The sequence below is a fragment of the Hypanus sabinus genome, chromosome 22, assembly GCF_030144855.1.
Source record: "Hypanus sabinus isolate sHypSab1 chromosome 22, sHypSab1.hap1, whole genome shotgun sequence".
Taxonomy (NCBI): domain Eukaryota; kingdom Metazoa; phylum Chordata; class Chondrichthyes; order Myliobatiformes; family Dasyatidae; genus Hypanus; species Hypanus sabinus.
Window position 1 is genome coordinate 62,230,663 of NC_082727.1, and position 24,513 is coordinate 62,255,175.

General features: G+C 40.3%; 1 protein-coding gene across 1 annotated transcript in view; it reads left to right on the forward strand.

Annotated features, from left to right (window-relative positions):
• The window catches only part of atrnl1b (attractin-like 1b), a 1,024,737-nt gene that overhangs the window by 481,035 nt on the left and 519,189 nt on the right, over positions 1-24,513 (forward strand). The window contains exon 24 of the mRNA XM_059947922.1: positions 11,926-12,083. Within this exon, the coding sequence (XP_059803905.1) occupies positions 11,926-12,083 (158 nt within the window). The remainder of the gene's footprint in view (positions 1-11,925; positions 12,084-24,513) is intronic.

Below are 24,513 nucleotides of genomic sequence, written 5' to 3' on the forward strand. Positions count from 1 at the left end.
CTCTCCATAGCCCCTGATCCCTTTATTCACAAGGGCCATATCTAACTTCCTCTTAAATGTAGCCAATGAATCGGCCTCAACTGTTTCCTGTGGCAGAGAATTCCACAGATTCACCACTCTCTGTGTGAAGAAGTTTTTCCTCATTTCGGTCCTAAAAGGCTTCCCCTTTATCGTTAAACTGTGACCCCTCGTTCTGGACTTCCCCAACATCGGAAACAATCTTCCTGCATCTAGCCTCTCTAATCCCTTTAGAATTTTATACGTGTCAATAAGATCCCCCCTCAATCTTCTAAATTCCAGTGAATATAAACCTAGTCGATCCAGTCTTTCTTCATATGAAAGTCCTGCCTTCCCAGGAATCAATCTGGTGAACCTTCTCTGTACTCCCTCTATGGCAAGAATGTCTTTCCTCAGATTAGGGGACCAAAACTGCACACAATATTCTAGGTGCGGTCTCACCAAGGCCTTGTACAACTGCAGTAGAACCTCCCTGCTCCTGTACTCAAATCCTTTTGCTATAAATGCCAACATACCATTTACCTTTTTCACCGCCTGCTGTACCTGCATGCCCACCTTCAATGACTGGTGTACAATGACACTCAGATCTCGTTGCATCTCCCCTTTTCCTAATCGGCCACAGTTCAGAATATAATCTGTTTTCCTGTTCTTGCAACCAAAGTGGATAACCTCACATTTATCCACATTAAATTGCATCTGCCATGAATTTGCCCACTCACCAACCTATCCAAGTCACTCTGCATCCTCTTAGCATCCTCCTCACAGCTAACACCGCTGCCCAGCTTCGTGTCATTCGCAAACTTGGAGATGCTGCATTTAATTCCCTCGTCTAAATCATTAATATATATTGTAAACAACTGGGGTCCCAGCACTGAGCCTTGCGGTACCCCACTAGTCACTGCCTGCCATTCTGAAAAGGTCCCGTTTACTCCCACTCTTTGCTTCCTGTCTGCCAACCAATTCTCTATCCACATCAATACCATACACCCAATACCGTGTGCTTTAAGTTTGCACACTAATCTCCTGTGTGGGACCTTGTCAAAAGCCTTTTGAAAATCTAAATATACCACATCCACTGGCTCTCCCCTATCCACTAAAAATTCTAAGATTTGTCAGACATGATTTTCCTTTCACAAATCCATGCTGACTTTGTCCGATGACTTCACCTCTTTCCAAATGTGCTGTTATCACTTCTTTGATAACCGACTCTAGCATTTTCCCCACCATCGATGTCAGACTAACCGGTCTATAATTCCCCGGTTTCTCTCTCCCTCCTTTTTTAAAAAGTGGGGTTACATTAGCCACCCTCCTATCCTCAGGAACTAATCCAGAATCTAAGGAGTTTTGAAAAATGATCACTGGTGCATCCACTATTTCTTGGGCTACTTCCTTAAGCAATCTGGGATGCAGACCATCTGGCCCTGGAGATTTACCTGCCTTTAATCCCTTCAATTTACCTAACACCACTTCCCTACTAACATGTATTTCCCTCAGTTCCTCCATCTCACAAGACCCTCGGTCCCTTACTATATCCGGAAGATTATTTATGTCCTCCTTAGTGAAAACAGAACCAGTAGTTATTCAACTGGTCTGCCATGTCTTTGTTCCCTATGATCAATTCACCTGTTTCTGACTGTAAAGGACTTACATTTGTCTTGACCAATCTTTTTCTTTTCATGTAACTATAAAAGCTTTTACAGTCAGTTTTTATGTTCCCTGCCAGCTTTCTCTCATAATCTTTTTTCCCTTTCCTAATTAAGCCCTTTGTCCTCCTCCTCTGGTCTCTGAATTTCTCCCAGCCCTCAGGTGTGCCGCATTTTTTTGCTAATTTATATGTTTCTTCTTTGGACTTGATACTATCCCTAATTTCCCTTGTCAGCCATGGGTGCACTACCTTCCCTGGTTCATTCTTTTGCCAAACTGGGATGAACAATTGTTGTAGTTCATCCTTGCAATCTTTAAATGCTTGCCATTGTATATCCACCGTCAACCCTTTAAATATCATTTGCCAGTCTATCTTAGCTAATTCAAGTCTCATACCTTCAAAGTTACCCTTCTTTAAGTTCAGAACCTTTGTTTCTGAATTACCTATGTCACTCTCCATCTTAATGAAGAATTCCACCATATTATGGTCACTCTTAACCAAGGGGCCTCGCATGACAAGATTGCTAACTAAACCTTCCTCATTGCTCAATACCCAATCTAGAATGGCCTGCTCTCTAGTTGGTTCCTTGACATGTTGCTTCAGAAAACCATCCCGCATACATTCCAAGAAATGCTCTTCCTCGGCACCCTTACCAATTTGGTTCACCCAGTCTATATGTAGATTGAAGTCACCCATTATAACTACTGTTCCTTTATTGCACGTATTTCTAATTTCTTGTTTAATGCCACCCCCAACCTCACTACTACTGTTAGGTGGCCTGTACACAACTCCCACCAGCATTTTCTGCCCCTTAGTGTTATGCAGCTCTACCCAAATTGATTCCACATCCTCCAGGCTAATGTCCTTCCTTTCTATTGCGTTAATTTCCTCTCTAACCAGCAATGCTACCCCACCTCCTTTTCTTTCCTGTCTATCCCTCCTGAATATTGAATATCCCTGGATGTTGAGCTCCCATCCTTGGTCACCCTGGAGCCATGTCTCTGTGATCCCAACTATATTATATTCATTAATAACTATCTGCACATTCAATTCAATACAAATGCTCCTCGCATTGACACTCAAAGCCTTCAGGCTTGTTTTTACATCATGTTTAGCCCTTATACAATTATGTTGAAAAGTGGCTCTTTTTGCTTTTTGCCCTGGATTTGCCTGCCTGCCACTTTTACTTTTCACCTTACTACTTTTTGCTTCTACCCTCATTTTACACCCCTCTGTCTCTCTGCACTTGTTCCCATCCCTCTGCCACATTAGTTTAAAGTCTCCTGAATAGCAGTAGCAAACGCTTCCCCTAGGACATTGGTTCCAGTCCAGCCCAGGTGCAGACCATCCTGTTTATACCGGTCCCACCTCCCCCAGAACTGGTTCCAATGCCCCAGAAATTTGAATCCCTCCCCCTTGCATCATTTTTCAAGCCACGTATTCAACTGAAATATCCTCCTATTTCTACTCTGACTAGCATGTGGCACTGGTAGTAATCCAGAGATTATTACCTTTGTGGTCCTACTTTTTAGTTTATCTCCTAACTCCCTAAATTCACCTTATAGGACCTCATCCGGTTTTTTACCTATATCGTTGGTACCTATCTGCACCATGACCACTGGCTGTTCACCCTCCCATTCCAGAATGTCCTGCAGCCGCTCAGAGACGTCCTTGACCCTTGCACCAGGGAGACAACATACCATCCTGGAGTCTCGTTTGTGGCAGCAGAAACGCCTATCTATTTCCCTTACAATCGAATCCCCTATCACTATCGCTCTCCCACTTCTTTTTCTTCCCTCCTGTGCTGCAGAGCCACCCATGGTGCAATGAACTCAGGTGCTGCTGCCTTCCCCTGATGAGACATGTCCCCCAACAGTATCCAAAACAGTTTCTGTTTAGGAGGGAGATGACCCCAGGGGACTCCTGCACTACTTGCCTACTGCTACACTGTCTAGTGGCCACCCTTTCCCTTTTTGCCTGTGTAGCCTTTACTTGCAGTGTGGCCAACTCACTGAACGTGCTATTCACGACTTTCTCAGCATCGCGGATGCTCCAGTATGAATCCAATCGCAGTTCCAGAGGCTCAATGCGGTCTGCCAGAAGCTGCAGTTGGACACACTTCCTGCACACATAGTCATCAGGGACACTGGAAGTATCCCTGATTTCCCACATGCTGCAGGGTGAACAAACCACGGGGCCGATCTCAGCTGCCATGACCTACCCAATACTTACCTCAACTTTTGAAACTTTCTCCTTTGAAAGGAACTTACCCGGCCTTACCTCACTTGAAGTGAAGCTCCATTGATTGGATAGGTTAGAGCTGTTTACTTTGGAACAGAAGAGATATAAAAATTGAAGGGTCTAGTTAGAGTAAATAAAAAGAACCTGTTTATCTTATTGGAGGGATCAAAAGCTTATGGATGTAGATTCAAAGTAATTACTGGAATATTGAAAAGATGGGATGAGGAAAATTTGTTTTGTTATTGGGAGCAAAACCTTTTAAGTTTAGAACATACTTGAATTCATGATCTCCAATGCTGGAAGTTTGAGTTACGCTCTGCATTTCTTTCTCATAAAACAACAACACAACAAGTCAAATGACTGACTTTGCTGTAAATCTTTTATGATTATATGTGTGAGTGGGAAGTGAACCTTTAATCCTTGCCCTGAGAAGTAATAGGTGTTCAGTATTCCCACGTGACATTCTCCAGCTTGCCAAACAAGTACCAACTCATTAGAATTCATTAGCTTATTTGTGGAAACTTTACTTTGGGCTTTAACCAAAGTTTTGTAGCTACTAAAATAAGTGGTGTAATAACATTTGGAAATGGCACTGAAATGTTTTGAATGTAGTTTATTAAGAATGAGAGTCCTTGGGTAGGGACTCTTTATGCCAGCATGGTACAACAGTTAAAATTAGAAGATATAACATTGCAGCACTAGGCAGGCCATTTGGACCATGATGTTTATTCTGATTTTATGCCAATTAATACTAAATGTTCCCTTCAATGTAGCATCCATTGTCCTCCATTTCCTTAATATTTATGAGTCTATATAAAAACTTCTTAAACTCTTCCAGACAGTCTGCTTCCACTATGCTTCCTGGTAAGTGATTCTAGGTACCTATATTTCGCAGTGTAAAAAAAACTTTCCCCCTGCATTGCCATTAAGCTTACCCTCTCTAACTTTAAACACATGTTCTCTGGTGTTTGACACTTCTACTATGTGTACAAGATTCTGATTCTCTACCCTCTCTTATTCCTCACATAATTTATTAAAAAAAACCTATCAGGTCTACCTCAGCCTTCAAAGTTCCAGGGAAAAAAAAACTAAGTTTGTTCAACATTATAGATCATGCCCTATAATCCAGGTGGCATCCTGGTAAACCTCTTCTGCATCCTATCTACAGTTTGCACATCATTCCTATAATGGGGTAACCAAAACTGCACACAATACTCCAATTGCAGTCTGAATGAAGATTTAAATAGCTGCAGCATGATTTGTTTATTCTTATACTCAACACTCCTGTCAATGAAGGCAGATAAGCCATTTTCCTTCTTTACTACTTTATCCACTCTTGTGATTCACCCTGGCTTTCATGTATCTCTAGCTTTCATTTTTGAATGAACATTAATCGTCAACTTAGATTTGGAGGAATTGTTGAGAATGAAAGTATAGTTGTGAGCAATCCTGTTTAGTGTAGGGAAGGGAAGTTAGTTGAAAATATCTTATTTAAATGAGATGTTTATTTTCCATTCAAAGAAAGAACTATGGGGCACTAGGAATGTAACCAAGAATCCTTAAGGGGCAACTGTTGACATTATCACGCAATTTATATTGCACTTGGAAACTCAATGGAAGAATCTATGAGGTTAGTGTATGAATCCCCACCACTCCCTGTAATCCTTCTCCCAGATTTCTGTCTTTTCAGAAACTAACACATGTACTTAAGTTTTAAGTTTTGCCAGATAAAACTTACAGTGGTTATTAAAATCAGAATTATATGGTACAGAAACAGGCCCTGCATCCCTACTTGCCTGTGCAGACCAAGATACCTAACCAAGCTAGTCTCATTTGCTATTTCCCTCTAAGCCAATGGTTTCCAACCTGGGGTCCACAAACTCTTCGATTAATGGTAGTATAGAAATGATTGGGAATCCCTACCCTAAACTGACCCAATGTATGTACCGAGAAATTTAGAAAGCCTACAGCACAATGCAGGTCTTTTGGCCCACAGTGCTGTGCCAAACATGTATTTACTTTAGAAATTACCCATAACCCCTATTTTTCTAAGCTCCATGTACCTATCCAAGAGTCTCTTAAAAGATTCTATTATATCTGCCTCCAGCACTGTTGCCGGCAGTCCACTCCACGCACTCACCACTCTCTGCGTAAAAAACTTACCACTGACATCTGCTCTGTACCTACTTCCTCCCACCTTGAAACTGTGCCCTCTTGTGTTAGCCATTTCAGCCCTGGGAAGAAGCCTCTGACTATCCACATGATCAATGCCTTGTACACCTTGTACACCTCTATCAGGTCACCTCTCATCCTTCGTCGCTCCAAGTAGAAAAGGCCGAGTTCACTCAACCTATTCTCATAAGACATGCTCCCCAATCCGGGCAACATCCTTGTAAATCTCTTCTGCACCCTTTCTATAGTTTCCACATTCTTCCTGTAGCGAGGTGACCAGAAGTGATCACAGTACTCCAAGTGGGGTCTGACCAGGGTCCTATATAGCTGCTACATTACCTCTCGGCTCTTGAACTCAATCCCAAGGTTGATGAAGGTCAATACACTGTATGCCTTCTTAACCACAGAGTCAACCTGGGCAGCAGCTTTGGGTGTCCTGTGGATCCCTCTGATCCTCCACAAGAATCTTACCATTAACACTATATTCTGCCATCATATTTGACCTACCAAAATGAACCACCTCATAATTAACTGGGTTGAACTCCATCTGCCAATTTTCAGCCCAGTTTTGCATCCTATCAATGTCTTGCTGTAACCTCTGACAGCCCTCTGCACTATCCACAGCACCCCCAACCTTTGTGTCATCAGCAAATTTACTAACCCGTCCCTTCCCTTTCTCATCCATCTCATTTATAAAAATCACAAAGAGCAGGGGTCCCAGAACAGATCCCTGAGGCACACCACTAGTAACTGACCTCCATGCAGAGTATGACCCGTCTACAACCACTCTTTGCTTTCTGTGGGTAAGCCAGTTCTGGATCCACAAAGCAAAGTCCCCATTGGATCCCATGTCTTCTGACTTTCTCAATAAGCCTTGCATGGGTACCTTATCAAATGCCTTCCTGAAATCCATATACACTACCTTCATCAATGTGTTTAGTTACATCCTCAAAAAATTCAATCAAACCCATAAGGCACGACCTGTCCAATTGTCTTTTGAACCCAGTATCAGTACCCATGTCCACCTCTTCCTCTGAATGGAGGATCACTCTTTGAAGACTGCATTGCCTTAAAAAAATACCTGTTCAGGTTTTGGTAATAGAAATTTATCCACTTCAGTTCCTGCTCCGGCTTTTGAAATGTGACAACTACACTTGGAAACTTGATTAGCTTTGAACAAAGAATGAACTGGCTTTATTGCTCTTGATCCGTCAGCTATATTGGAAAGCATGAACATCCAACTCACAGACGTCCGTTGATACCCCTGCCCCCCCTTACCCCCATCCCTATCTATTATTTTAGTCTGGTTCTCTTTCTCTCTCTTTTTTCCCCCTCACTATTATCTCCCCCAGCCCTACCTTTCTTTCTCTTTTATTCCCCATAATTCTCCACCTTCCCCCAGCCCATTTCCCTCCAGCCTATCACTTCCCAGCTCTCTACTTCATCCCTCCCCCCACTTCTTATCCCCCCTTGACCATCCCATGTTACTTCACTCCTGATGAAGGGTTTTGGCCCGAAACGTCGTCACTACCACCTTCCATAGATGCTGTCTGGCCTGCTGAGTTCTGCCAGCATTTTGTGTTTTTATTTATCTCCAGCATCTGCAGATTCACTCGTGTTGCCTCTAAAAAGTATGTGAACCCTTGTATTTAATAACTGGTGTAACTTTCTTTAGCAGCAATAATCTCCAGCAAACATCACCTGTAGCTGCTGATCATACTTGTACAATGGCAAGGAGGAATTTTAGACCATTCCTCCAGGCACAAATGTTTCAGTTCATTAGTATTTCTGGGATACCTTGCATGAACAGCCCTCTTTAGGTCATGACACAGCATCTCAATTGAGTTAAGGTCTGGACTCTGACTTGGCCATTCTAAAGCACAGGTTTTCTTCTTTTTATACCATTCTGTGGTTTAAACTCTTGTGTTTTGCATCATTGTCTTGTTCATCATCCAACTTCTATTAAGCTTTGTTCCCTCAGCAATTGCAAGCTGTCCAGGACCTGAGGTAGCAAAGCAGCCCCAAACCATGTTCCACTATGCTACACAGCTGGGATGAGGCTTTGGTGTTGGTGTGCAGTGGCCTTTTTCCTCCAAACATAGCAGTATGCATGTCTCATCTGTCAGAATATTGTCCCAGAAGAATTGAAGTACAACCAGAAGGTCTTTTGCAGACTTAACATGTGCACTGTTTTTTTTTCCAGAAAGCAGTGGCTTCCTCAGTGATGTCCTTCCATGAACGCCATTCTCGTTCAGGGTTTTTCTTATAGTGGACACATGAGCAGAGACTTTAGCAAGATCTAGATATTACTGCGGGTTTTTTCCGGTTACCCTTGGATTCTCTTTCATCTCCTTCAACATTGAATATTGTGCTCTTGATGTGATCTTTGCAGCACGCCCATTCCTAGGGACAATAATAACAGTACCGAATTTCCTCCATTTGTAGACAGTTTCTCTTACTGTGGGCTAATGAACACTCAGGTCTTTAAAAATGCTTTTGTAGCCTTTTCCAACATCATCCATCTCTACAATTCTTCTAAGATTCTCTGAAAGTTGTTTTAATCAAGGCATGGTGCGCATAAACAGATCTTTCTTGGGAAGAGCAAGCTCTGTAAGTAATCTGAATTTTATAGGGCAGGGCACCTCTACAATCCAGACCTCCAATCTCATCTCATTGATTGGAACACCTGATTCCAAATAGCTTTTTTGGAAGACATTACCCCAGAGTTTCACAAAATCTTTTGAACCTTGACTGTGATTGTTTAAATGGTGTACTCAGTATTGACAAGAAGTATAATTGTTCATGTGCTATTAGTTTAGGTAGATTGTATTTGTCCATTATTGTGATATAGATGAAGATCAGACCACATTTTATAAGTAATTAATGCAGGAAACCAGGTAATTGCAAAGGATTCACAAACTTTTTCTTGTAACAGTCTTTATTTAAATGAAATACAGAATGAATTAGAATACTACCAATACTACTACAATACTATAAAATAGGAATAGTTCCTAACAGGTATTGATGGAGGAATTCATCCAGTGTACTTTGCCATATTCTTTGGATTGACTGAAGGAACAGAATCCGTGTAGACACCTAGTGCAGATGAGGAACTGTCTTCATACAATGCAACACACACGCAATGCTGGAGGAACTCAGAAGGTCAGGCTGCCTCTATGGAAATGAATATATAGTTGACGTTTTGGTCTGAGACCCTTCAACAGGGCTTAGAAGGAAGGTGAAGATGTCAAAATAAAAAGGAGTGGGGAGGGAAGGCTAGCTGGAAGGTGATAGGTGAAGCCAGGTGGGTGGGAAAGGTCAAGAGCTGGAGAAGAATGAATCTGATGGGAGAAGAGAGTGGGTCTTTGGTGAATGGGATTCAGAGGGAAGTGATAGGCAGGTGGGGGGGGGGGGGGGAATATTTTTACCGGAAGGAGAAATCAATATCCATGCCCTCATTTTGGAGCCTACCCAGACAGAATATAAAGTGTTGCTTCTCTACCCAGGGGGTGGCCTCATCTTGGCACAGGAGGAGGCCATGGGCCGACATGTCAGAATGGGAATGGGAATAGGAAGTAAAATGTTTGGCCACCAGGAAGTTACGCTTGTGGCAGATGGAATAGAGGTCCTTGACAAAGCGGTCCTCCAACTTACGGTGGGTCTCAGAAATGTAGCGAAGGCAGCATTGGGAGGACTGGATACAATAGACAGCCCCTGCAGATTCACAGGTAAAATGTTGCCTCACCTGGAAGGACTGTTTGGGGCTCTGATTGGAGTTGAGGGAGAGGTGTATGGGCAGGTGTAGCACTTAGGCCACTTGCAGGCATAAATGCCTGGAGGGAGCTTACTGGTGAGGGACTGTGGATAAGGGAATCACAGAGGGGGTGAACTCTGGAGTCTGAGAGTTGGAGAGGTAAAGATATGTTTAGTGATAGGATCCCTTTGGAGGTGGCGGAAATTATGGAGGATGATGTGTTTCATGTCGAGGTTGATGGGGTCGTAGGAAAAGATGAGGAACTGTGTCACTGTAATGATGATGAATAGATGGGGTGAGTAGAACTGCCACATTTGTGCATGTAGACTCCCTGCCACCAGGGTGAGTTGGTGCTCGGTTCAGCCATCAGTATAACGTCTTTGACAATTGCATCCTCCATATCTTCGTTTTCATTGTAATATTCAGATTGAATATTTATGCCTTCAAATTCTTTGCAGATCCTAACTTGTTGAAGTAGTGAAATTGTGTCATTTTCACTCCCGGCTGTTTCTGGCATCTCCAAGCCTGAATGCTTGAAACTCCAGTGAACTAAACAGTTCTGAATTGTCTTGCTGTTTATTTCCCACCATCAGTGATAGAAATCAGTGCTTTTCAAACACAAACACAAGCTATTTCACTATTTCAAAAATGTTCGTTTGAAGCACAGTGTAGTGTCTAATAGCACCAGACTAATGCTAGTTAGTAAATATTCGGCAACAGTCTCCTTCCTCAGTTAAGTAATGTAATGTCCCAAGTAAATGAAGGGAATCCCATGTATTTTCTCAATTAGTTTTTGTTCTTTATGAGTTTTCCAAGATAAGTAGCTGCTCCCAATTAACCGATGTCCCGAATAACCAGAATCCACTGTATATTTTTCACATTCATTTTAAACCAATTTTACCATTGCTCATTCCTATTACCTTTCTTCACTAATTCTGGTTATATACCATGCTACCGCATTATCTTTGTTTGCTTGCTTGATATTTTATGTAAATTCTTTGAATACTTTGAAAAGTCACTTGGTCGATATCTATTCAGGAGTTCAGAATACTTGATTGGTAACATGTTCCATATTTGAATAAGGGTAGCACGTAAGTATAGAGATAACTAGGAACATTAATGAAATGATAACATGTATTGGTGATGAATAAGAAGTAGGCTATACTGCATTTATATAGGGTATTGGTGAAACCACATCTTATTTACTGTGTACATATTGGTCTCCTTGTGTTACCTATAAAGTATATTCACTGAAAGCAGTTCAGAGCAAGTTTACTATGCTGAAGTGATTGGGATGGGAAGGTTGGATATGCAAGTCTACTAGTGTTTAGAATTGTAAGAGGGGATTTAATTGGAACACAAGATGAAGGGGTATTGTTAAAATCTATGAAGAGAGGATGTTTCCTCTTTTGGGAAGTCTATAATGAAGGGGTCACTTATTTAAAGTTGAGATGAGACGCTGAGAGTCAAAAATATTTGGAACAATTCATCTAAAGGCTGTGCAATCAAAGCCTTTTAATAATCTTATATAGATTCTTTTATAACAAGAAAGGAGAAAGATTGCGACAGTTAGAATAGAAAAGGGACTTGAGTTTTGATCAGTCATGATCTTATTAAAAGACAAAACAGGCTCAAATGCAGGCTTACCTCATAATTCTCAGATTTTTTTGAGGTTTCCATTTTTCCTTGTCATCTTGTCTATCAAATAAGGTGATTTAAAGCATTCAGTAATCGGTCTGTATCATGCTCATGGTACCTGGATTCAAAGAAAGATTAAATTATTAGTTTATGTATTGAAGACTAGAAGAGAATGTTGAAGTGAATATTGCCTAGTTGATTTCATGCAAATTAATATTTTGTTTTTATTTCATAGTATTTGAATTCACTTAAGTAAATCAGTACTTATATTAGGGGTATTTAAGAGCCTCTTGGACAGGCATATGGATGAAAGAAAATGGAGGGTTATGGGGTAGTGTGGGTTTATTACTTTTTTTTTAAGGATTATATGGGTCGGCACAACATGGAGGGCTGAAGGGCCTCTACTGTGCTGTAGTGTTCTGTGGTTCTGTTACAACTCAAATTTTTCAATTTGCAGCTGGAACAATATCTGGGGAAGAAGTACCTATAATCTCAAAAACGAACATTAAGGAGTACAGAGATGGGTTTTCCTATGAAAAATTCAATTTCCACAACAATCCAAATATCACATTCTACGTATACGTTAGCAATTTTACATGGCCCATCAAGATACAGGTGAGTGGTTTTGGAGAAGGTAAAAATATATGTGTTCAATATCTATCCCAAGTAAACATGAAATAATGATTCTCTTAAGATCCAAGTTACTATCCTATACACTATTAATAATAACTTAGACTTTACAGCAATGGGAATTTGCATTTTATTCCTGCAGACATTCCAGATGTTTGGTATAAAGGATGTAAGGTTAATTAATCTTCAATTGACAAAACATGCTGCACGTTGAGAAATTATTAAGCCAAGTTTTAGTCTTCAAGCAACTCTCTTGGTTGTAAACCCAATTGTCAATTTCATTAATTTGTGTAGTGTGTTTTGTATTCCTGGAAACTGAGCAGAGTTAAATAACCTGGACCCTCTTCTATTTAGAAAATTGTTTTGAAATACAGGAAAGTCTGTGGTAGAAATCATGTTTGAATGATTGATTTGAACAAAACTTGCAAAATATTATTTTATAATCTGCACCATTAAACTAGTCCAAATAATAGGAATTGTGTGAACATATGTGAAATGCAATTCAATAACTGGTTTATTGTTTCATAATATCAAGTTATAATCTGACATAAGTTATTCAAATATCTGTGGGAATTGCAGGATCTCAAATTGTAATCATGTGTTAATGAGGTACAGCAAATATGTTTATTATAGTTACAAATAAGTTACAAAGCAATATTTGGGTGGGCTGGGGGAAAGAAACGCAGTTTATGCGAAAATATATAATGGAACTTTTGTATTTTATAATTTTAAATGCACACAAGTTATAACTCAAAATTATGTTTCATGAATCAGCTTAGAAGAATGAAACTTAATATTGTGGATAAAATAGAGCTAGACACAAGGCTTTGTTCTGACATAGGTATCTGGTATTTAAGCACTGCTTCATGTTTTTGTGCTAGCTCTGATTATTAATCCAAAGTGAATTAAATCTTTATGTAATAGACAGAATTTTAATTTGATTTGAAGTTTTTACAATTAAAACCCACTGTCAATAACATGTTTATGAAACTGTCAAATCTTTAGCTGAATAACTACTTTCCTTAAAATGATTATGAAATCCAGTGAATTGGACCATCTTGTCAGTGCATATTTTATATTGGTGTTAACTTGTACTGATGGAAGAATGTAGAGGAAACTTCATTCAACTAGTTTGCATGACCTTGGAATGTTTGTAGTTGGTATGGGAGTTAAAAAGGTTTAATTCACTACTTTAGGGAATGTCTACTTTGACCAAGGAGGTTGACTTGAGTTTAAAACTTGGTTCCAGTACATTCATTATGGCTGTCTCCAGTTACTGCTCAGTCACTTTAGTTGCTTGGAATTTCACTGTTGTTAATAAGACTATTTCACACTTAAGTATTTTATTGATAAATAGCGTTAATTAATTATAGAAGCCTCTCGTGTGATGTCTGTAGCTGTGGAATTGTTGCTGAATTATTAACACGTACACTAATTTACATTTTTCAGTTTCTTTCCCATAAATTTAACATTTAATTTACTCAGTCTAACACTTTATTTAAAGTATCAGAGAAAAGACTGCTGTGGGAATCCATTAAAAGTCTGCCCACTAATAATGACACCGATTTGCACCTACAATTCTTAAGTATTTGCCTCAGAACAATATAAATACATAACTGTTGCTCATCTTTTTTTGACCCATTGATTGATGTAAAACCTTCCACATGTTTTGTGGCTTTTTTTCTATGCTACCACCTTTGTTTCTGGTTAGTCTAGATCACATGAGTGTTCTTGTTTGTGTAAATATATATCTCAGAGATAGTGTAAGTCCATCAGTAGCCAGTGGTTCCCTGACGTCACCGAACATGAATATGAAGGGAATAGAGAAATACGGATCATGTTTAGGCAGATGGGATGAGTTTAATTTGGAATTGTGGGCTGAAGAGCTTGTTTCTGACTGTACTGTATTGTAACAATATTTAACTTGTTCCTCGGGAACATACTGATTCTTCTCAGTAGTTATTAACAGAAGGATGAGGAAAAGAACTCCCAGTGTGTAGGTATTTAAACATTTATTCCCTTATCATGCACTTGCCACAAGGAACCTTGAGGTGAAGGTCTGCCGCCATCATTTTGACTCATTTCAAAGTAATTCTATGAAATTGAGAACATTACACTATCACATGTATTCTTGATGATAGAAATACATGCCAGTGTTAATTTTGGGTAACAAAACATATTCTGAGCTATAATTACTGACCAGAAATTATTACTTAAGTAGCTGAATTTGAAGAATCTAGCAATTTGGGATGTTTATTTTACCTATAAGTCCAAAGATTTGGCTTCAGTGGATTTCTGATGCATGTCACACTTTGATTGTGTATGGACAACAGATACCTCAGTCTTTTTCTGGTGGTATGTTGGTCAAGATAATGCAATGATTTAGTCAGTCTTATTTAGAATTGAACAGACAAATAAATGCAATATTATTATTGTTTAATTCCTTCAATCTAGATTTATTTAAATAAATCAGTCTGCTTTTTTAACATTTAGTCATTTAACACTGGGATTTCTTACATGTTGTCTAGTTGATGGATTCTTCAGTAATAGAAAAAATGCTGCTCTGCAGTTAGTTGTGCCAAACGTTGTCAGAAATGAATTCTTCTACAACTTCAGAAACACAGAAGTCAAAGGCAAGGAGTTTTATCAAACTTCTAAGAGGCAATATTCCACTGGCATGATTGTCTTATTAGTGAGAACCCTGACAGTGTGACACTGCTTGCCACAGAATCGAATGGTGCATTATCTGATGATTATGGACACTAAATGATTGTGTGTTATATAAATATATATGATCGTTGTTAGGTTTCCTGGTTTTTCCATCGGCTCTTTTAAGAACCTGTTTAATTCCTTTTACCTAGTAGCCATTCTGTTAGGAACATTGTGTATTATCGTCCGTGTGAGTGAGTTTCTGATAGATGCCATGTCTGAGTTACTATTCATATTAGAACCTAGCTCTGGGTAGAGATAGGTATGTATGTTTGTGTGTAGTTTCTAGGGAATACACACTCCAGTCCTGCCAAACCTGTGAGATTGAGAGGGTTCTCCCACCCCAAAGCTCAGTTTGTGTGGATACTGTGTAATTTACTTCCCTGTTACAAATTCAGTGCCAAGAAATAATAGCCAGCACACTGCATACGATTAAAAGAATTATATTTATGTATCTTAACTAAAGGGTAAGTAAAAAAAAAGAAAGAACAAAAAATGGCTCTTTATAATTAAACAGTCAAATGTGCACAAGTTGGAGCTCAGCTCTTCCAAAAGGCATATTCACCAATCCGCAGTTGACTGTGGACTCGTGCTCCATTGAATCACAGTCCCCCACTCGGTCAAATCCTGTGACCGGTTCTCTCCAGGGTCTGCCCTCTCCATCTCCTGCTGAACAAAGGACCCAGCTTACATTCCAAAGTACCCCTTATCTCTAACCATAACCCAAACACACTGCTCCTACAGAAAAACCATTACATTAGCAGTGAAATCTCTTCCAGGGTGTTCTACTGGATACCACAGAGGAGGTAAGGATAGAGGTCTGCATGACCTTCAAAAGAGCCATTTTACCAAAACCAAACATTATTCTCCAGGCACTACGCTGAAGGCCAGTCATCATGATTTTACCAGTAGACAAAGGAAATGCAGTGGTCCTGATGTTGTCAGAGGAATGCCACAGGAAAAATCCAACAGATTCTGGATGACCCTGCCTACAGAGTTCCCAGAGATTTGACTGTCAGGATGACCTCCACTTTACTGAAAAAACTTGGATGCCAGCAGACGTATTCAAAATACTTCTGTGCCAGGAGTATCTTAAATATGCCTGCCTCAGGGGCTGGCACCATCAAGACTTAGGGTTCCCTAAGATACACAAGGAGGGTTGCACTCTCAGGCCTATTGTCAGTGGGATAGATTCTCTGACTTACTACTTTGCTAAGCATTTAATGACCATGCTGGTGAGCATCACATGAAGAATTTGAATCATCTCATTAAAATGATAACCAACATCCAGCTGAACCCAGAGGGCATAATGCGCAGTTACTGTTCATGGGAGCTCCCATTAATGACAGCTTGGTCTTCCTGCGGTTCAGATCTGAGGATACCATTGCCTTTTTTGATCATACTCTTATATCGATGTACTTCCTCTGTAAGAGGAACCACTATGAATAAATGGACAGAGTAGCCATGGGAGCGCCCTTGTCACCAGTTATTGCTAATTTCTCCATGGAGAACTTTGAGGAGAGGGCTCGGAGTTCATCCCGCTTACACTCCAAATGATTCTACAGATACGTTGATGACTCCTTTGTAGTGTGGCCTCATGGACTCCAGGCACTCCAACAGTTCCACAACGATCTGAACAGCATACATCCAAACATTCAATTTACTATGGAAGTGGAGAAAAATGGTTGCCTCATGTTCCTGGACATTCTATTACAATGGAAACCAGACTGTAGCCTTGGATATAGCCACTATCAGAAACCCACTCACAGGGACTTGTACCTCAACAATAACAGCCACCATCACTTCTCCCAACATAGAGCAGTTCTTTCTGCTTTGATTAACTGTGCGAAAACTACTTCAGATCTGGAGAGTCTCCCTGAGGAAATAAGATGCACGATGTTCGTACAGAATGGCTGCAGGGTGAAAGAAATCAATCCGGCCCTTAAAATAGCTGGCAGAAAAACCAGGGGACCTAACAACAATGAGGAACCCATTACTACTATCTGTCTTCACTATAATTCCACAGTGTCTGGGTCTGGAAAGATCATCAGGATTCTGAAGAAATACCAGGTTTAATATCATCCATAAACCCATAAAGAAGCTCAAATCACAGCTTATGGGGGTCAAGGACCTGGCACTCTGGATGGTTGGTGTTTACAGGATTCCCTGCAAATGCTGATCAGCATATATCAGCCAGATGGGACGCACGATGGAAAATAGCATCAAGGAGCACAGGAGGTGTATCCATTTGGGTTACCTGGAGAAATTGGCTGTAGCAGAACATTGCGTTTGCAATGGCCATAGGATTGATTTCAACAGCATTTTATTCTACTGTGCTGTGCCAATGGCTTTTGGGGCTCCCTGGTAAAGGAAGCCATTGAAATAAAACTAGAAGAAAAGAACTTTAACAAAAATTAAGGTCTCGCTTTAAGTAAGATCTGGAATTTGATTGTTAACAAGATGCGAGTTTGGAAATCTGATTGGATGAGGACCAACCAATCAGAAGGGATGGACTACGAGGGTATAAATACCCTTGTGTGTGTGTGTGTGTGTGTGTGTGTGTGTGAGAGAGAGAGGAGAGAGAGAGAGAGAGAGAGAGAGACACACACACACTTTAGAATGTAAGTCTATCGTCTGATCCACTCCGGAGCAGAAAGTGGCAGTCAGTAATGCACCGTTAAGCTGGGTGCCAACCGCCGTAAAACAAGAAGAAGAAGATGCCGGACATCATCCCTGATGAAGATATCGGAGTTTGTCATTGAAACATCAGTTATAATGGATATCGATTCCGGGCTGGAAGCCCAAGAGGAGTTTACTAGTCTTCTGCGTGTTTAATAAATACAGATCTTCAAGAAAATCTACCACAAATGTGATAAGAACCTTTCTAAAAATTGGATGTCAATTAACATTGTTAGGACACTTTTCCTTTACAGCAACTCTAAGCTGGTCTAGTTTGGGATGCATTTTTGAAAGTAAAGGATGGTGTTTACTTGCACCCTATTTCTCTTGTAATATTTGTAGACTCTAGGATAGGAAGTTTTCAGTAATACCTAGAGCAGTTATGTCTTCAAAGAATAGTTTAAAAATCTAAAATAGAAGTTAACTATGCCTGATTATTTTCAATTCTGCTGGTTTTAGGTCCGCTGAAGGTCTTCATGTGACCTTAGTCTTCATATATGGGTTTAGACTCAGCAGTGATGACAGACTGGCCATATAATTCCAAATGAGTAAGCTAACTGACTTTGAGACCACACTGTGGCTGATGTTCTATATTTGTCCTTGGTGGAAGAGAGTCCCAAGACCGTAAATTCTACTAGCTCATAGCAGAGCTGTAATCCGCAGCAAGAATTCCCATGCAACAGCAGTAACTGCTGCCCTAAACAATTGAGTCACTGATACCTAATATCTTACAGTGCGTTCTGCCATCGGTTTTGTTGTCTGTCAAACCAGTGTTAAAAGCAGTTCCCTCAGTTTCCTTGCCAAAGTTACCCCTGCATTCAGTCATTCAGAAAATGAATCAAGTTCTTCTTTATTGTATCGGAGTTGCAAAACCTCTCAGTTGTGTGAAAGCTGTTAGTGATTACATTTTTTAAAAATAGTTATTTATGTGAAGGGTTCACTGGAAATTTCTGGTTATGTAAATTGTGATGTTTAAATTATTGGTCATTCCTTCTTTTCTCTTTGTGTGTTCTTTTCAGGCAATGAGCATTAGATGAGATTAGTTTATTGTCATATACACCAGGGGGCAAGGAAATTCCTCCATCTTGTGATGCTTACAGAATAAATATTATATATTGTAACAATAAAGGCAACAAGGAACTTGGCAATGTGGAGGATCAGAGGGATCTTGGGGTCCGAGTCCATAGGACGCTCAAAGCAGCTGCACAGGTTGACTCTGTGGTTAAGAAGGCGTCTGGTGTATTGGCCTTTATCAGTCGTGGGATTGAGTTAAGGAGCTGAGAGGTAATGTTGCAGCTATATTGGATCCTGGTCAGACCCACTTGGGGTATTGTGCTCAGTTCTGGTCACCTCACTACAGGAAGGATGTGGAAGCCATAGGAAGAGTGCAGAGGAGATTTACAAGGATGTTGCCTGAATTGGGGAGCATGCCTTATGAGAACAGGTTGAGTGAACTCTGCCTTTTCTCCTTGGAGCGACGGAGGATGAGGGGTGATCTAATAGAGGTGTATAAGATGATGAGAGGCATTGATCGTGTGGATAGTCAGAGGTTTTTTCCCAGGGCTGAACTGGTTGCCACAAGAGGGCACAGGTTTAAAGTGCTGGGGAGCAGGTACAGAAGAAATGTCAGGGGTAGGTTTTTTACTCAGAAAGTGGTGGGTGCGTGGAATGGGCTGCCGGCAACGGTGGTGGAGGCGGATACGACAGGGTCTTTTAAGAGACTTTTGGATAGGTATATGGAGCTTAGAAAAATAGAGGGTGTGGGTAAGCCCAGTAATTTCTAAGGTAGGGACATGTTTGGCACAACTTTGTGGACCAAAGGGCCTGTATTGTGCTGTAGGTTTTCTATGTTTCTAAATACAGCAACAAAGGGGCAGAATGGTGGTAGTACAATCCAAAGTCATGCAAATAGAAATGATGAAGTGGCAAAATTGAATAATCGAGAGGGTTAGAATTAAGAGTATGTGACCTTTGATGTTTGCTTTTCTCTTCATTGCTATATTTAATATAGACAATAAGAGTAGCTTTCAATGACTGTTCACCTCATATTCTCCATATTTATTGCTGACTTACAGTACTAAGACTTTTTTCACAGTACTCTAGCAATAGTATGTACTACCTTATACTGCTGTCAAAAAAAATCAAATTTAATGACACGTGAGTGATAAGAAAGTTGATTCTGATGTGGGTTTATATCTTGGACTGAGAGTGGAAAGGGGGCAAGGAAAAGGGAATCATGGTTGGAATTAAAGGAGAGGGAGAGGGGACTGAGTGGGAAGTACCAGGGCGACATACTGTGATGAAAGTTGCTCTTAAGCCAGAAACAACTTCTTTTCACTGGATATTGCTATTTTAGTGACTTGAATGCTGCCTGTCGGGTCACTTAAAGGAAGCAAATACATTTTTTTCTGCATGTTGATTTACAATTAATAATTGTACATCATAATTGTTGTCAGCACTTTAAAGAAGTGATTGCTGAGGAGGAGGGCAACTTAAGGAACTCCTCATTGGTATCAACTTCATGGATCCTGTATAGATTACAGAGGAGGGGTATTTGCCATCCTGAGTCAAATCAAGGTGGATAGATTCTCAGGGCCTGACAAGTTGTTCCCTTGGACCCTACAGGAGTCAGGTACAGAAGTATCCAGGGCCCTAACAGAGATATTTAAATAATCCTTCGCAACAAGGAAGGTTCCAGAGAATTGGAGGATAGCCAATGTTGTTGTGCTGTTCAAAAAAAAAGCTCTAAGCAGAAAGCAGGAAATTTTAGGCCAATGAGTTTGACATCAGCTGTGGGAAAGTTATTGGAAGGTATTCTGAGGGAGCAGATATATAAGTATTTGGATAGACGTGGACTGATTAAGGATAGTCAGCATGTCTTCATGCGTGGTAGGTCATGTCTAACCAACTTTACAGAGTTTTTCAAGGAAGTTACCAGAAAAGTGGATGAACGCAGGGATGTTGTCTACATAGACTTTAGCAAGGCATTTGACAAGGTACTGCATAGGAGGTTGTTCAAGAAGGTTCAGTCTCTTGGCAGTCAAGATGAAGTAGTAAATCAGATTAGACATTGGTTTTGTGGGAGAAGCCAGACAGTGGTAGTAGGTGGTTGCTTCTTTGACTGGAGGCCTGTGACTAGTGGTGTGCCGTAAGGATTGGTGCTGGGTCTTATGTTGTTTGTCATCACTATCAATGCTCTTGATGATGATGTGGTTAACTGGATCAGCAAATTTGCGTACGATACCAAGATTGAGGGTAGAGTGGACAGTGAGGAAGGCTATCGTAACTTACAGAGTGATCTGCATCAGTTGAAAAAATGGGCTGAAAAATGGCAAATGGAATTTGATGCAGGCAAGTGAGAGATTTTGCACTTTGATAGGACCATCCAGGGTAGGTCTTACACAGTGAACGGTAGGACACTGAGGGGTGTGGTAGGGCAAAGGCATCTGGAAATCAGGTTCATAATTCATTTTAAGTGGTGCCACAGGTGGATAGGATCATAAAGAAAGCTTTTGGCACATTGGCCTTTATAAATCAATACACTTGAGTACAGGAGATGGGTTGTTATGTTGAAGTCGTATAAGACATTTATGAGGCCTAATTTGGAGTATTGTGTGGAGTTTTGTTCACCTATTTACAGAAAAGATGTAAGCATAGTTGAAAGAGTGCTGAGGAAATTCACAAGGATGTTGCCGGATCTGGAGGACCTGAGTTGTAAGGAAAGATTGAATAAGTTAGGACTATATTCCTCAGAACATAGAAGATTGAGAGGAGATTTGATAGAGGTATACAAAATTATAAAAGGTGTAGATAGTGTAAATGCAAGTAGGCTTTTTCACATTGAGGATAGGTGGGATTACAATCAGATGGCATTAAGGGTGAAAGGTGAAAAGTTTAAAGGAAACATGAGGGGGAACTTCTTCTCTCGAGGGTCGAGAGAGTGCGGAATGAGCTGCCAGCACAGGTGCTGGATGCAAGCTAGATTTCAACATTTGAGATAAATTTGGATAGGTACGTAAATGGTAGGGGTGTGGAGGGCCATGCTGGTGAAGGTCGATAGTCGTAGATAGTTTAAATAGTTTTGCATGGACTAGATGGACTGAAGGGCCTGTTTCTGTGCTGTTCTTTTATGACTCTATCAGGGTTACCTTCATATCCAAAGCAGTGCACAGTGTGCTTCCGAATATTGCAGTGCTGTGCTAACAAATTTCAGTTACACATTTCAACAGAATTATTTTGTATATGCTTCAAGCTATATATAATGGTTTAAGCAATGTAATCTAGGCAATGAACCATTGCAGAATAATACCTTTGAAGAATTTGGTATTTAACACCTGGGTCATCCTTAATACGAAACCTGCAAGCTTCTTTAAATCTGTGTCTCATTGAAAAGAATGTGATTTAATTGCACAAAATTACCATTGCATGATATGCTTCCACCTCCTCACTGTGGCATTCAAAGTGCTATTGTAGTTCTAGTTAGTGCAACTTGAGTTAATTCATTCATTAAAATATTGGTAAACTTCCAGGTTAAAAATGTTTTATTGTGTGATTGTTTGTTGTTGTATTTTAAGAGACTATTTATAGATCCCAAAGAGCCATACACCTTCAATGTTGCAGTCAAAAGCATAAAAAGTTGCAACTAAACCCAAAGTTGATTGGAAAGGGACAATAACAGGGATGAAGGCAAAACAGAAGTTGCTGGAGTTTCTGGGGGAAATTCAGAATGTGCAAGATAGATACATTCTAAAGGGAAGATGACACAACCATGACTGACAAGGGACTTCAAAAGGCAGCATAAAAGCAAATGAGAGAGCATACAATCGAGCAAAAACTAGTGGGAACTTCGAAGATTGGGAAGCTTTTAAAGAGAGTAACTAAAAGTAAGCTTGACAATAATATAAAAAAGGACATCAAAAGTTTTTTTAGATATATAAATAGTTAAAGAGGGGTGAGATTGGATAGCAAACTACTGGAAAATGATGCTGGAGAGGTAGTAATGGGGTGGGGGGATAGCGGAGGAACAGAGCAAGTGTTTTGCATCAGTCTTCACAGTGGAAGACACTAGAAGTATGCCAGAAATTCAAGGGTGGTAGAAGGCAGAAGTGAGTATAGTTACTATTACAAAGCAGAAGGTGCTTGGGAAGCTGAAATGTCTAAGGGTCGATAATTCACCTGGACTAGATGGGCAACACCCCAGGGTTCTGCAAGAAGTAGCTGAAGAGATTGTGGAACCATTAGAATTGACCTTCCAAGAATCACGAGGTTCTGGAATGGTTCTGGGGAACTGCAAAATTCCAAACGCCATTCCAGTTTTCAAGAAAAGATAGAGGCAGAAGTAAATAAATTATCTGTCAGTTCGCCTGTACAGTGGTTAGGAAGATATTGAAGTTCATTATTAAGGATGAGGTTTTGGGGTACTTGGAGGCACATGGTAAAATAGGCCAAAGTCAGCATGGTTTCCTTAAGGGGAAATCTTGCTTGACGAATCTATTGGAATACCAGAAAGGATGTAGAAAGGGTCAGTGGATGTTGTTTACTTGGACTTTCAGAAGACCTTTGACAAGGTGCCATACATAAGGCTGCTTAACAAGGTAAGAGCCCAAGATATTACAGGATAGATGGTTGTATGGATAAGGCAGAGGCTGATTGGCAGGAGGCAAAGAGTGGGAATAAAGGGAGCTTCTTCTGGTTGGCTAGCTGGTGACCAGTGGTGTTCTACAGGGATCACTGTTGGGACCGCTTCTTTTCACCTTGTATGTCACTGATTTGGACGGTGGAATTGATGGCTTCATAGCTAAGTTTGTGGACAATACAAAGGTAGGTAGAGGGGCAGGTAGTGTTGAGGTAAGTAGGGAGTCTGCGAGGGAATATAGTGCCAGGAAGTGATTGGTCATATACTTTGCTCCAAGGAATACAGACATAAGCTATTTGGTGGTAAAGGAAGGCAAATGTAATGTTATCATTCATTTCAAGGGCACCATAATACAAAAGCAGGGATGTTGTACTGAAGGCAATTGGTCAGACAGCACTTAGGGTATTGTTAGCAGTTCTGGGCCCCTTATCTCAGAAAAGACATGCTGGGATTGGAGAACATCCAGAGCAAGTTGATGAGAATGATTCCGGGAATGGAAGAGTTAACACATGAAGGCTATCTGATGGTTGTTGACCTGTACTCACTGGAGTTTTGAAGATTGAAGAGGATTTTATTGAAGCCTTTTGAATACTCAGCAGATCAGGCAGCATCAATGGAAATTAGTATCTCCTGTAGTGGGAGAGTTTAGGACAGAAGGCACAGTCTCAGAGCAGAGGAATGCTCATTCAGAGCAGAAATGAGGAATTTCTTTACCCAGAGCATAGTGAATGTGTGGAATTCATTTCCACAAACTGCTGTGAAGGTCGAGTCCTTTGAGTATACTTACAATGGTGATGGATAGGTTCTTGATTATTGAGGGCATCAAAGATTATGGTGAGTAGGCAGGTAAATGGGTTCAAGAGAGATAATAAATCAGCCACTATGGAATGGTAGAGCAGACTCAATGGGCCTGATGGCCTAATTATGCTACGTATGTCTTATTGTTTTATGTCTAAAATTTTGAACATATTGGAGACCAAATGGGAATAATTTTCAGCTCTTGTTTGAAGGAAGGAGGAACCTCGACAGCCAAATTCACATGGCTTCACTAATTCACTTCAACTTATGTATATTTGTTCCCAATTGCTGGTATGGAATTTTCAGCAGGGGCAATGCAATTAGATACTGGCATTTGAAGTTGGGAAAATAAATGGTTTTGTTGGAAATTGGACGGAGCATTTCCTGCCTCTAGGTGCACATTTAGACATAAAAGACAAAGGTACATTTCTTTCTGCAGCAACAACTTTGATCGATTCCATGTTCAAATTTGCTTCCTTGATAAATCTTGTTGGTAAAATGATCTTTATTAAATAGTGCTGAGTTGTATATTTTTGCTCAGTAAGTCGCATTTAATGTTGTTTTTATTAGATTTCAGAATAGCAAGTTACTTAC